The sequence below is a fragment of the Saccopteryx bilineata genome, chromosome 8 (assembly GCF_036850765.1).
Source record: "Saccopteryx bilineata isolate mSacBil1 chromosome 8, mSacBil1_pri_phased_curated, whole genome shotgun sequence".
NCBI lineage: Eukaryota > Metazoa > Chordata > Mammalia > Chiroptera > Emballonuridae > Saccopteryx > Saccopteryx bilineata.
In genome coordinates, this window is record NC_089497.1 from 81681384 (window position 1) to 81696437 (window position 15054).

General features: G+C 34.9%; 1 protein-coding gene across 4 annotated transcripts in view; it reads right to left on the reverse strand.

The window, feature by feature from the left end:
• Positions 1–239: 239 nt before the first annotated feature.
• NLGN1 (neuroligin 1) overlaps positions 240–15054 on the reverse strand; it is a 999306-nt gene continuing 984491 nt past the window's right edge. For all 4 annotated transcript variants that reach the window (XM_066241521.1, XM_066241523.1, XM_066241519.1 and 1 more), the window contains 3 exons: positions 7770–7982; positions 3605–4394; positions 240–2810 (listed from right to left, as the gene is read on the reverse strand). In XM_066241521.1, coding sequence (XP_066097618.1) covers positions 1988–2810; positions 3605–4394; positions 7770–7982 — 1826 coding nt within the window. In that variant the 3' untranslated portion in view covers positions 240–1987. The remainder of the gene's footprint in view (positions 2811–3604; positions 4395–7769; positions 7983–15054) is intronic.

The following is a 15054-nucleotide window of genomic DNA, read 5'->3' on the forward strand; positions in this document are numbered from 1 at the left end:
ACAATGTTAAAGTTTCATCAGTTTCATCTTAGATGAGGATTGCCTATAAATATATGGTGTGTTTTCTGAAGAAGTTACCTATATATCTTCAAAAATTCGATTGGTCTAGAAAAATGACTCTGAGACAGTCATGTTTCTCTCTTTCTCTCTCTATTTTTTTTTAAAAAAAAGACAAAACAGCAATAAACATTTTAGCTCTTTAATGAGCAAAGATCATGTCTCTTATCATTGGACTAATAGTCATTATCCAGATTATCTTTATTTCACGCAATGACCAGTGACATGGCCAAGATGTACAAAGTCGTTTCCATCAAGTAGTATACAATTTATTTATTTTTGTATAATAAGCTTTCATTCTTGAAAAAGAGTAACTGAAAAGAAAGGTTTCTGTTACTGCAGTTAGTTTGTCAGAGAAAGTTCTTTGCATTATCTTACAAACTATCAAAATTGCTAGTCATCTGAAAAAATGTAAAAAAAAATCACATAACTTTAGTCTAATAGAAATATAGTACAGGTAAGAGAGAAAGTATTTATCAGGATGTGCTCTTTAAGTCCATCACAATTTTTTTTAAATATAAATGTACATCTGATTACATATACAAACATTTGGAAAGGTCTGTGATATACTGATACTGGTAAACAACAGGAGTGAAGAGTTTCCTGTGGTCTTAGAATATTCATTTAAAATCACATATACGTGTAAGACTAAAATCCTCCAGGTGTTGACTCTCCTTCTAGGTTCTGTATCTACGTTGTACTCTACTGAGATTGCACGAGTAAATTCCAGTGAATGAACTTCAGTAAGAAAGATAAGTGATATGAAAAGGGACATAACTTTATATAGAATTGTTATTAGTAAACATTTTGTCATGCAACATGAGTAAATCAATTAACTGAGAACTGTAACCAGAGTGGTAATTTGGGGCATCCTCATATCATTAAAGACTGTTGCAAGTAACTCTTTGGACACACTTTACTTTACAAAAAGGAAAAAAAACAGAGAAACAAAACCCACAGCAAATTATAGATCCTGTAATACATGTCCAATTAGGGTTATATTTCTATAAATTATTTAGGTGGAAATGAAAGAACATTAAAAACACAGGAAATTGTTTGTTCTGGGATTCATATCAGCGAGTATTTACCACTATACCTATAGTTTCTTCAAATACCTTTAATAATTAATTCCTTCTATTATCAAAACTACTGTGACTTATTTAATTGTAATTACTTTTGCCCCTTAAAATCTTCTTTAGGTTCTGCCAATTGATGGAGGAAGCTTCTATTAAAAACTCCAATGGGATGAGAAGAATTTTAATTACGGCTTAATCAGCAGCACAGCCACCAAGCATATAAATTATCATGCACATCGTGCTAAAAATATCCAGTTTCCTTTATCCCCACAACTTTATACTGACAGCACTTATGTGATAATGTTGTACTTGCCAGTCTTTAAACTTCTTTTTTTACTGGCAAATTTCAGCATGAGCCTCCGCTAAGGCCATTAACAGCATTGGTGCTTTGTGTACTTATCCAAATATGTAAATATGGTCTACACAATAAAAGGGCTTCAAATAAAAACTGGTGAAAATTATCTCACATTCCATTGGTGTGTCCCTTGTGCATATTCATGGTTGTTTTTTATTTTTATTTTTTATATTTCAGACATAGTTCTTTCCCATTTGGTGCTCCACATGCCTAATTCCATTATGTAACATAAATCTTCAAAAAATTAATTCTTGAATGTGAATGAAAATGTATCATTCAGAGCAATTGCTTCAAGCAATTGAAATTCATTTTTAAAGTTAATTTGTGTATATATGTACAATTCATTTTTTCAAAACCCCCAAAGTTCTTGATATGTATATTCACATAATATTCCTCCTTATTTAAATAGCAAGAGTCTTGTGGATTGACAGCCAAGGAATCTTCAGTAATCTTTTACTTAAATCCTTCAAAAAAAATAGAGTTTGTTTCTCTTATCTGGCTATACCCTGGTCGTTGAATGTGAATGGGGGTGGGGATGGGGATGGGGCAGAGTATTGTTCTGTCCTCCAGTAAATGTATTGAATGTGTGTAAGGGCTGAATCCCTGGTATAGTGTTGGGAATCATTGTAATGGTGTTGGGTGTCATTAAAGGAACATCATCAGGTGACCTCCTCATAGCTAGTGTGTAATCTGGGGGGCAGGCGGTCCGAAGAACCACCTCATGTGGATGGATGGACTCGCATTCATGATCCAAATCAGTGTGCTTCATCTGGAGGGACATGATCTCCTCTTCTTGTGCATGGGTCAGATCATTGGTAGTCGTGCGCTGAGGGCTGCATCTCCTATGAACATCATGTCTCCTCTTATCCTTTTTGTAGTACAGGGCTGCAAATGCCAAGATGTTCAGAAACAGCAGTGATGCCCCAACTGCTATAGTAACACTCAGCTCTGTTGAGTAGTCTCTTTGATCCACTGAAAATGGACTTGGTTGTTGTTTGGGATCATCCTGCTTGGCAGTGGGAAAGGCTGATGTGACAGGGACAGAATTTTTCCTCGTAGGTCTGAAAGTGATGTCAGTTGATGGCACTTTAGTTGTTGTAGAGGTATACTGAGAAATGTCATTGAGATTATGCAGATGAGGTACCAGCTCCAACCAGAGGTTCACCTTATTGGCTCTATAATGTTCTTTAACTCTTGGCTTTAATCCAATATGGAGATAAAGTTGGTCTTTCTGGGAATATCTGGTCCATGCTACTTCTTCAAAACGGTTGGGTTTGGTATGGATGAATTTTGTGTCTTGAGGGACTGGTTGATTTGGGTCACTAGGGAAGAAAAAATCAATTATGAGAACAAAATTACTTTATTCTTTTTCTTAATAGAAATAGTATCAAGTGAATATCTAATTGAAGAGGTAATTCAGCAAGGCTTTAGATCATGTTTTAACAATAACTTGGGTCAATTTAGATATATAAATCCTATTGCAGGGGATTGATAGATGAATAATAATGTAAGTAAACCTTATATTCCATAACAGATGGGCTGCTATCTACTCAAAGATAAAAAAATTTATCTACTTATGCATTTTCTCATAGGTAAACTAGCAGAGACAGCAAAGAGTAGTGGAAAAGACAGGATTTGGAATTGGCAGGTGAGAATTTGAGTTCTAGTACTGCTGCATACCAGACATATGAACATCTGTATGAGGCTCTGATAGCCTCATGTCCCTTCTCTGTAAAATGGGATTGACAACATTTGACCTCCCTAGCAAACAAGGAAGTTAGGAGGATTGAAGGGCATACAGAACTGTAAATTAGAAAGAAGTATAAAATAATGTTTTTCACTGTTGAATAACAATGTCTTGCACAATTAAAAAACAAAAATAACTTTAATATTAGAGTAATGCAACAGAAATATGTCTTCTTAATAAACCTCTAAAAATTAAGAACTAATAAAGTGATAATTTTTGAAATACCATGGAAGAAAATTTAGAAAAATAAAACTTAATATATTGCTGGTATTATTCTTAAACCTTTAGGCAAAAAATGTGTATTATTTTTAAATGCTTAGAGGGTCATTTTTATTAAATTATAGAAAACTTTATTCTTTAAGTACATACCCAGTTTTAGCAAAATTTGTCCAATATGTCATTACAACTGCACTCAGCATCACATCATTTTTGGAGAAATTGCAAGGAAATAACTCTGTCGGTCCAATCATGGGGATTCCTAGTACATAGGGAACCTCATCTCCATGAGCTGCATCAGCCCAAGCTGGAACCTGATCTGTTTGGCAATGATGGTAAAAGGCATAGAAATAGGTAGGTGAACCAAAGTTTGAGTGAAGATCTGCTGTAGCTACAGCTGGTGCCACCCACTGATGGTCCGTAAACAAGGCCAATAATGTTTTTCTTCTGGTTTCAGGGTTATGACGGTCAGCCCAGTCAGTATACATGAATTTAATGGTTTCTCTCAAAACATCTTTGCCTTCCGGATACCCATATAAATTATCAACAAAATTGGAAACAGCGAAGTCAAAATCACTAGCTGATATACCATCATCACTATCTACTATATTTTCAACAAATTTTAATCCCTCCCCTTGGTTAACTCCTAACATTATATCATAGTTGAGAAACTCTCCTTGCTCCATCAATATCTGAGGGTCATCTGGTATTACATCACCATCAATCACAGGTCCAAAGGCTATGTGGTATCGTGCTGGCTGAATATCTTGGTCAACAAGTTCTTTGTAAGGCTTCTTCTGTAGGCATTCCACTAATTCTACTGTATCTGAAACATTGCAACCCACTTTTGTGGCCAATACTCTAGCATATTTTGCAGGTTGGAAACTAACAGCCCAGCTGGACAAGGCTGTTCCACTTTGAGCTATTGCTCGTTGAAAAAGTCCTATGGGAAAAACAACAAAGAATTTCAGATGACCTTTGAATAGTGTTGTGGTAAAACAATAATATTAGATATTTTAGACATGTATATAAAACCCAGATACAATTCAAGAACAGGGAGATAAAGACATTTTTGTTTAAAAGAAAGTACATAAAGACATCCCCAGGGTGTATTGAATCAGAAAGGTGGGCTAAATCTTCTGTTTTGAGTTACAACCACTTTAAGAATCAAGAGGTATAAATTGTGCCTGCCTCAAAAAGGCAGTATCAAGGAGAGGAAGAGATTATGTAAATACTAGTGGTGAAAGGCCCCAGATATGTCTGTGCTCAACATGTAAGCACCTATGTTATTACGAAAGCCAATCATATGGGGCCACCTCTCTCCCCTTTATCTCTTTATCAGACTCTATGTTATCTTTTGAGGCTATTTCCTCTAATTTGGCTGCATGTACCTTCCTGCAAAATGGCTCTGTATGTTTGTTTTAATCCGATTTTATTTGAAAAGAACTGTTGAGAGCTCATACAACTACTAGGGGCTAGGGATTTGCTAGTACCCTGGGGATGGCCCTGAGGCACACAAAACAGAATATCACTTTAGACATAACCTTTCCAGCTCTTCATGTCATACACAGTATGCTGAATATTCATCTTTCAGAAGAAGACATAGCATTTGAAATGTTTTCACTTGGTTAAACAAAAACCCGTCAGAGGGAGGATTTTGTGGGTGTGATTTAACTTTTTCCAATGTTGAATGGGCACTGATATGTTTTATTGTAAAAGATAAATAGGACATGGTCCACTGCTTTTCAGTTAATTGCATTTAAAAATTATAAATCATGGTCCCATATGCAGTTTGATTAGAGCTGCAAGTCATTCAAATTTACAAATGCACTTTATCTACATTTTAAGGTAAGTTCAAATAAAATCCTTGTGTTAAAAATATAATTTATCTCGTTTCTTTCTAAAAACTAACATTTGTTATCATTGCCCAAATGCAGCTTTGTAGTCTAGTTATTTAAACACATGCTCAATTACTCTTATGTGTTAATAAGATATGGACAGTTTTCACAAAGGTACTAAAACAGCCGCAAAATTAGAAGCACAATTTTAGATTTTTCTCCAAACATGTATATATATTCAAAATTTAGTCTGTAATATGTTTCTAGATAATCCTAAAAATATTCAAAAAGTCAAACAATACTAATTTACATTTACTTTCTGATGTGTTTATGACATATTTTTAGTTTGCTAGAGCAAAGTATGCTAGAGTAAATGATATAAATACAGATAATTTCAAAAGATTACATAGGCTATGTGTTTGTTAACATTTGCTCCAAGAAATATTTTACTAATTAAAAACTTTACAATTAAAATAATCCTGGTGATTTCTATAATCTCTTTTCCCCTTTCAGGGGCTTAATGACATTAATTATATATACCAAAAAAGATTTTGGGGAAAATACATATCAATACATATAGTCTGAACTAAGCTTCTAGATGGTATTGGGAAAACCATACATTTTATCATTCATGAGAGTGCTTGCTGTGTGTATGCAAGCTGTGGTGACTCCTGGCTTATATAGGCCTGTACACTGATATAACTCTGGTGGCTTTACAGACTTACATCTGCCTTGAAGACAGAATTAGCCTGGTGACTTCAAGACATCTCCCAAGTATCTCCTGGTCAAATCAGGCAGCTCTGTGGCAATTGGCTTAGAACTAACCCAAACATAAGTCCATTTGTTAGGCCAGCCACAGACAGATTTTTTTGAAGAGGATAATGAAATGCTATATTGTCAACTGTTCACATAGCCATTTGCTGCTGTTTACCACATCATTGATCGATAAGTAGCAATGCTAGCCAATTGAGCTAATTGTTTCATCTCTTTATATCAAATGCTAGTTTTATACTGGCTGAAACTGGATTTTGTGCCATTTTTGCTTAACGTTTACAAAAAGTTTTAGAAACTCTAGGTCCTGGGAGGAAATAACAGCTGCAACCAAATGACCCTAAGAAGTCTAAACAAATTGTCTAACGTTAACCCAGAGAGATACTGGCTTCCTTCAGTCCCTGGGCCAGAACAATATAATTTGTTCTACTAAAAAATAAAATTAACTTTGTTCTTTTAAAATAAGCTATTTTGTTACAGACCAAAATCTCCATACAATTGAAATGTTCTTATATGCGCCATTTTGCCATCTTGAGTCAGAATTCTACTACAGTACATGAGATGTTACAGAACGATGTCTATCAATTAGGTCTACAATAATACATAATTCTCCAAGTACATATACTCATTTAATTACTGGGTGATCTTTTAAAATTTTACATTAATGTATATGTGATACCAAAAACAAATATTCTATAGTTGGTGCTTATATCATAAAACTCAGACTTACGAATTAAAATGGTTCATGAACACTTGCCAGTATATACTTAATACATACAAAATGACAAAAAATACAAAATATAAGATGGACTATGTTGATATCTATTTCCTATCTTTCTATCTCTTATGTGTGTATATTGGAGAGAAAGTATTTGCTTTTGCAAACTTCTCCAATAAAACAATTCTGTTCTTGTGGAGATAAGTTAATAATGTAAGTTGAATGAGTGACTAAACTCAAGGTAATATGGGAGTCAATAAATAAACAACATAATGAGCTTAGGGCAGGCACGTAAGAAGGGTGTCAAGGCCAGAAAATGGAGACAAGAAAAATATTTCATGGGTTTCAAAAACCTCAGTGCTCCATGCTGCTTTGCAAGCTTTGGAGAAAAAACACTTTTGGAGATGAAAATAGAGAAAAGCACAAATTCAGATCTATCTATATATATTTTAATCAAAAGGTCTATTAGTGACCTTGATGCTTTGACAATTTTGGATCATGCATGCAAAATAATCAAATATCCATTCTGTATTTAGACAAGTGAAAATCTCATTCTAGAAAAACTAGCTTATAACTGCTCCCTTCTTACTAGCAAAGGGTTCTAAATATATATTATTTTAGACGTAGATTATACACAATCCCTGGATTAAAAAAACAAACTGTCTTTGATTTTGTTTACTGACTAAACAGAAATGACAAAACTGTGTATACCTTTGATTTTCCCCAAAATCACCCTTCAGAGGAAAGAAAAGAAACTGTGATGCTAACTATTCTGAGTGTGCTTGAAAGGGCATCCTTACCAAGCTCCATAGGAGCAAAGAGTTTGACAGAAATCTGAACATGCATACAAAAGCTGAAGAGACAAAATTTTAAAGTTATTGAGTTCAACTTGGCACTCAGTTTGAACAGAGAAATATATACAGAGCATCACATACTGATGGTGGTGGCATGCAGACACCAAAATTGTCAAAATTTGCAACCTGCATAATACCTTTGGTTGAATTGCTCCAACGGTTACCTTCAGAATAATGGGATAAAGTCAGCAGATTGACACATGAGCCCCCAGCACCAGATCCAAAAACAGTGATTCGTAAGGGGTCACCGCCAAAGAATCCAATGTTCTCACTAGTCCATCGTAAGGCCTGTATGAGGTCAAGGAGTCCATAGTTTCCTTTTGCAGCCTGATCCCCTGTGCTCAAGAAACCTGGAAAAATCAAAATAAAGAGACACCTTAGAATACCATTTTGATTTGACATGAACCAAATAAGCATTACATTTAAATACAACTGAAGCCTGTGTTCATCAAGGTGAGCACAATAAGTGCTCTAGTAAGTTCTTTAGTAAGAACAATTCCCCACCAGAATAAAAATAATTTACTTTAGGAAGAATAGTAGAGACTAAAATCTGAGAAATGACATTTATCTTCCCCCAAGTTATCCAGGTAACAGGCACCAGGAGGCAGATAAAGAGAATGAACAGATTCTGAAAGACCTCAAGGAGGCCATTCTAGAGGCCAAGTTGCTTGGTGGGGATACTTACGATAGATAGTATCCCCGGGCATATGAGAATGTGCTCTTGCGTAAAACACTGTGTCAGTCCTCAAGTTGCCCATGGTCTAACATGGTTGCAATTTGAAGCATGTGTACAGAGTGACAGGATGTGAGGGTGGAGAACATGTGTATTTTTTTGAAACTTGTGCATAAAACCATATGCAACCCTCTGCATGTATATGTATATGCACATATTTATTGATGATGGTCCAATGTTAAGAACGAATCACTATGTTAGAGGTAATTTGAGACCACATTTTAGAATACTTTTAATATGTAACTGAGGAGATTTGCTCAATTAAAAAACAGTGTAGAATAATTGATGATTTTTGAAAAGTTCCAATTTATATTTCTGAAATGTTTGAAGCTCTGCTGCGTAGTGAATCTGATAATGAGGAGAAGCATATGTTGTACAATAGAAAGAATGGGGTTAGGGAGCAGTTATAGGGTCTGTATTGACAGAGGGGCAGAGACAATTGAAAAAAATAAGAAAAAATATTGTGGCAGTAAGAGCTGAATGACTTTCTTATGCAGTAGTACTATGCAGCATACAAACCACGTCGTTCATGCAATGTCATTATAATAGTGAGCTGCCATAGGCACTTAACTCTTTTTTCCCCCCTTTTCCTTATTTAGTGAGAGGAGAGGAGGCAGAGACAGACTCCTGCATGCGCCCTGACCAGGATCCACCTGGCAAGCCAACTAGGGGTGATGCTCTGCCCATCCAGGTTATTGCTCCATTGCTCAGCAACTGAGCCCTTTCTAGCACCTGAGGTAGAGGCCATGGAGGCATCCTCAGTACCTGGGGTTAACCAGCTCCAATAGAAACATGGCTGCAGGAGAGAGAGAGAGGGAGAGAAAAAGAGAGAGAAAGAGAGAGGGAGAGAGAGGAGGAGAAACGAGAGTGGGAGGGGTGGAGAAGAATATGTACACTTCTGTGTGCCCTGACCAGGAATGGAACCCAGGACATCCATTGCTGGGCTGCGCTCTATCACTGAGCCAACCTCAGTCAGGATGGCACTTATCTCTTGTTTATTTCAATTTGCCTGTGGTAAATTGATTTTGTTTTATGTCATTTTGCTTCAAGTCTCAGAACCTATGGATGATATTAAGTGAGGACTTACCACATATTAAAGTTATACAGAGAACAAAGATATTAGTTTTATAATACTTTAAACATATTCATTCATTTTGCTGATAATAGCTTTTATATAACTTTTTTATAACTTATAAAATAAATATTTACTCTAATATATGTCTTCACTTGGTAAATTGGATAAAATATGTAATATAGCATAAAATATTCCATTTTATAAACCATTTATATATTATGTAGAAAATATTTAGAGATATAGTATATATAAATTGATTAATTATGTTCAGGGATATAATTTCCAAACTCAACAAGTTTATAGAACTTTTTTTTTTTTTTTACAAAGACAGAGAGAGAGTCAGAGAGAGAGGGATAGACAGGGACAGACAGACAGGAACGGAGAGAGATGAGAAGCATCAATCATCAGTTTTTCATTGCAACACCTTAGCTGTTCATTGATTGCTTTCTCATATGTGCCTTGACCACGGGCCTTCAGCAGACCAAGTAACCCCTTGCTTAAGCCAGCGACCTTGGGTCCAAGCTGATGAGCTTTGCTCCAACCAGATGAGCCTGAGCTCAAGCTGGCAACCTCGGGGTCTCGAACCTGGGTCATCCACATCCCAGTCTGTCATTCTATCCACTGTGCCACCACTTGGTCAGGCTAGAACTAATTTTTGAAAATTACAATTGAGGAAACTAAACTGTGATAACCGTATTTATCAATTGAATAAAATCAATCTGTACCCAAAATGAATATATACTGTATGGACAAAAAGTTCTGTAGGATCATTATAGCAAGCAATAGATTTTGAAAAATATGAATTACAGATGGTTAGTTCTTCTTTTCCCAAGAATAAACGTTTAAAAAAAACATAATCTCTATTTTATTGTGTGAATGTGTATGTGATGTGCATATGTTTGTATGTGTGTGTGTATATAATTCTGAAAAGATTATCTCATCCTTGAGACAGTTTTAAAAATTGGGTTCCTAATAAACATAGCTTTCACGTCATACTCATTACCTTTTATTGAATATCCATAACAATTTAAGGAAATTTTCATGGGATGTTTATATAGAAGCATTTTCTTTTCTTTTCTTTTCTTTCTTTCTTTCTTTCTTTGTTTCTTTCTTTCTTTCTTTTTTATTTTTTATGAGCGAGAGTCAGAGAGAGGGATAGATAGGGACAGACAGAGAGGAACAGAGAGAGATGAGAAGCATCAATTATCAGTTTTTTGTTGCGACACCTAGTTGTTCATTGATTGCTTTCTCATATGTGCCTTGACTGCAGGTCCTCAGCAGACCCAGTAACCCTTGCTCAAGCCAGCGACCTTGGGTCCAAGCTGGTGAGCTTTGCTCCAACCAGATGAGCCCGCACTCAAGCTGGTGACCTCAGGGTCTCGAACCTGGGTCCTCTGCATCCCAGTCCGATGCTCTATTCACTGCGCCACCACCTGGTCAGGCTAAAAGTATTTTCAAATAGTCATCAGAGCATATTAATACAGAAAAACAAAAATATTGCAGGGAACACTAAACTTTATTTGCTATTAAGTAAATTCTGGTATAAAACTTAATCATTAGCTCAATCATATGAAGGAACTGAAGGCATTACTGAGGGCATAAACACTGAAAACAATATTATGGAAAAATTCTTGTGTGTTAGATAGAAAGACTTTTGAAGGATAAAGAAGGTATGAATAAGTGCTTGTACATATTTGTGTATGTGTTAGAAAGAGAATGAGTGAGAGAATGAGAGCAGTTGATTACCTATGATTCTATGTCACAAATATATTCAGATAGAAATTTGATTTCTGAATATAGCTTATGCCACTCATCAGAAAAGCTAGAATTTATATTTAATTCCTTTTGAAATAATATTGAATAATTCCAGTTTCATTCCAATAAATCACTACACTCATACAAAATTGACTTTCTGATAAATAATCCTCATTCAGTATGGAACATGCAGAGAACCATAATGATAAGATTGTTTGTCTCTGTATTAACTGAATAGTATCCCCTTTATAATTCCAGTTTTAGTAGCACCATTTTAACCACTCCAGTAGATTGGTCAAAGAGTTTTGTGTTTATATAGCAATCCCATAAAAGCTTGTCAATTTGCTGAAAAGCAACTTGTACTTTATGTATAGATAAAGAAACCTTGTACTATCTTCAAAAGAAAACTTCAAGCAAAATTAGCTGAATTTCAAAATTTCACTGTTTTAATTGCATGTAAAGCAAAGCAAATCATTGGGTGAAAGATGGTGTGCTAAGCTTGGAATTCGCAAGCTACTCTGTCAAGCTCTAATTTACCCTCAGGACTGGTTGGAATTGTCTTCATTTTTTATTCTACTTCATGCATATGCTGTAGTTTATTTATCTGTTATCTATTTCCTTCCTTCCTTCCTTCCTTCCTTCCTTCCTTCCTTCCTTCCTTCCTTCCTTCCTTCCTTCCTTCCTTCCTTCCTCTTTCTTTCTTTCTCTTTCATTTCTGTCTTTCTAACTAAACGAGTGAATGCAGAGAACCATTATGAATTTTATATTAGAAAAAAATAATAAATAGCTATTGCCTTTACTAAAGCTAACCAACTGATTAAGTCATATCCCTTTAAAATTGATAAATTGATATTACATGTTTTTATGAATTCTTCGATTTCTGATGTTTTGTTCTGATATTTAAACAACATGATGTAACTTAGCTAAGAATACTAAATAAGAAGAGTTAAATAAATTGCTGCCTCAGAAAAGACAGTTTGCTAATTACCAAAGTGAGATGCATTTGCATTATTCTTTATACCTTGCCATCCGATAAAGTACTTTATTTATTTAAAGTTCTGTTTTAAATTGCTAGGTATAGTGTCCTTAATGGCAGAATCATTTCAGATCACTCTAGTTGGGACTTTCCATTTACCAGCTCAACTATAGTCTAGCCATGGCAAAACTCAGTTATGTAAAGATCTGAAAATGTTGCTTACCTTCATGATTACTTTGAAAGAGGGAGTTCCCTTAATGTTACTTAAATTATTCTTAACAAATCATCATTCACTTTATCTAGCATTTTCTGGCTAGAATTGTAAACTTCTGAAGTGTGCATCCAATTAATATCCTAACACACTGACATATTATTTTTATAAGATAGAACAATAATGATTATAAAAACAAGCAAAGAGATCTTTCTTTTGGGGGGGTGTATGTGTGTGTATGGAGGAAAGTAGTAATATTTTTCAGAAAAAAACTATTTAATTTACTTGACACAAATATAAAACCTTAAAAAATTATTATATTTGAACCTAAGACAAATTTTAAAAATTCATTACTATTAATCCAAGAATTATTTTACCAGCTCATGTATCCACTACAATTGTCATTCAAACAGAATTTATTTAATACCATCTTTTTTACTTAAAAATTTATCCAATTAAAAAAATCTTTAATTATTGTTTTGCATAAAACTACTAGTTCTACTGATCTGATTATATTTACTAAACAGATTTGTCCTTAACTTGATGTTTACTAGACCTAGTAACTTAAGACATTTCCAGGTGTTAGAGAAAAACCCTAGAATGAATAAAATAATCAAATAAATTGGGTGAGGTGAAATTAAATAGACATGTAAATATTGTGATCGAAGTATTAGCTTGGGTTCTGATGTCCATGCAACTCAGATAGCTCTCTGATACACCAACCTGGAGGAGTATGGGAGCAGCTAAATTAAGCTGTCTGGCCACAGCTCTACAGCCTATTGGTTGACCCAATGTATATTCAGATCTCTTACATACATATTATAGACAATATCTTTAGATGTAAAACAAGGAAAACAGGGTGCTTCTCAGTAGGAATAAAAGATCTAAATGTATTCAAGGGGCAAACTGAGAGTAGGAAAAACAGAGGCCATTTAATTTGAGGTGACATCTTGAATATTAGCAATTTAAGGTATCTGTGATTCTATACTGTAGTTGTGCTTTCATTTTGGGAGGGAGAAAATATGAATAACTATGTTTATGGTGTTTCATTTCTGGAAGTGTCAAACAGAATTTATATATGTAAGTTTACAGTTGTTTGAAGGAAAATAATATAACAATAAATAATAAGAATATAAGAATAATCTGTTTCATGTACTCAAACTGTAAACCTACTTTTGCCTCACCCTATAAAGAAGTAGAAAAGAAATTTTCTGAGTTCAACAGTGCCTTTGCCCGAATACAGATGACTGTAGTCAAACTGATAAATAATTCAAAATGGAGAACATACCCAGTATTAATAAACCAGCCTTGCAGACATGACGCTTTCAATGATAGTGAGGCATCCTTCTGGGAACTTGGGCATATAGATCAGAAAGTAATTCATTAAGGATTTTGTGTCTTAAACCTAAAAGGATTTAAACTTGTTGGATTACTGCCTCAAATTTTCCCAACTGGAAATACCATGTGGTAACTCTTATCTTTTAGTTGCTAAGTCCAATCAGTTCTTTCCTGCATTCTGTCCCTGTTTCCTGTTTTTCATTCATGTCACTGATTTATTCTAGGTCCTTCTCTTCTTTTAGACTCATGAATACTTCTACTGCTCACTCAGCCTCCACACTTCCAACAAACAAGCACTACCTTCTATTCTGTCACTAAACTTGCTTTTGAAAAAGATTCTGTTCTAAAGGGGAAACATTGCTATATCAAAATCTACATGTAAAACATAATTGGATAGTTTTATTTTTTTTCAAGTCAAAGTTGTTTAAAATATAATGGTTTAAAATTCCTCAGATTGAAAAATTTGGGGTATGTGTAGGGAAAAAGAGCACATAAAACTGTTTATCCATCACTTCTAGCAGTTTCCTCGCTTTGGTGTTCTCTTGAGAGTAACTGTCTCTTTTCTTTGTATGTATCCTCTGGGAAAACTTGCTCTGAAATGAGGCAGGTGTCCTAATACCATATAACTTGGTGGTGTCTTCAAAATTTTATATTTTGTTATTTATTTGTAGATAATTTGCTTTTTAATGGCTCATCTTTGGAGAGATAAAACTGAGTTACTGGCCAAGGCTTCTGGTTCCTGACAGTTGGACATGGAGGCATACAGTGGACAAGAAGAAGGTGATTGCCAACAGATGCCTAGAAAGAAAACACCTGTAGATATTTCCCTACCATTCAATCCACAAACTCCCAATATTTTCACCACCTCCAAGGTGAACAGCTGAGGCTTATCCTTCTATTCAGTATATCATATTCAATTGTAACATTTGTGATTCCTTCTTCTAAACGGAACTAAAATATTTACTTTAACTTTTTTTCCTGGATACAGATAGTCACGGAGAGAAAATGGCCCTGATTTTTGTACCTCTGAATTACGTACTATTCCCATTGTGAGAATGGCCCAAGACATGGGAGGAAAGGAGGCCTAAGACCGGGTCTTCACACCATCCCCTTTGCTCTCCAGCCCAACCTAAGGCTGTTCATGTTCACACTTCTTGGTCTGCATGTCAGAAAAAAGCTTTTCCAACATGCTCTGAAGTAGGAAATTGTGTGCTTCTTGTCTATTTCAATCCAGACAACAAACCTAATATCAAAACTGACAAAATTCTTGTGCTTTCTAAGTAACTGCTCTCACAAAGAAGTATAAAAGGAGCCATATTCCCTTTAAAAAGGCT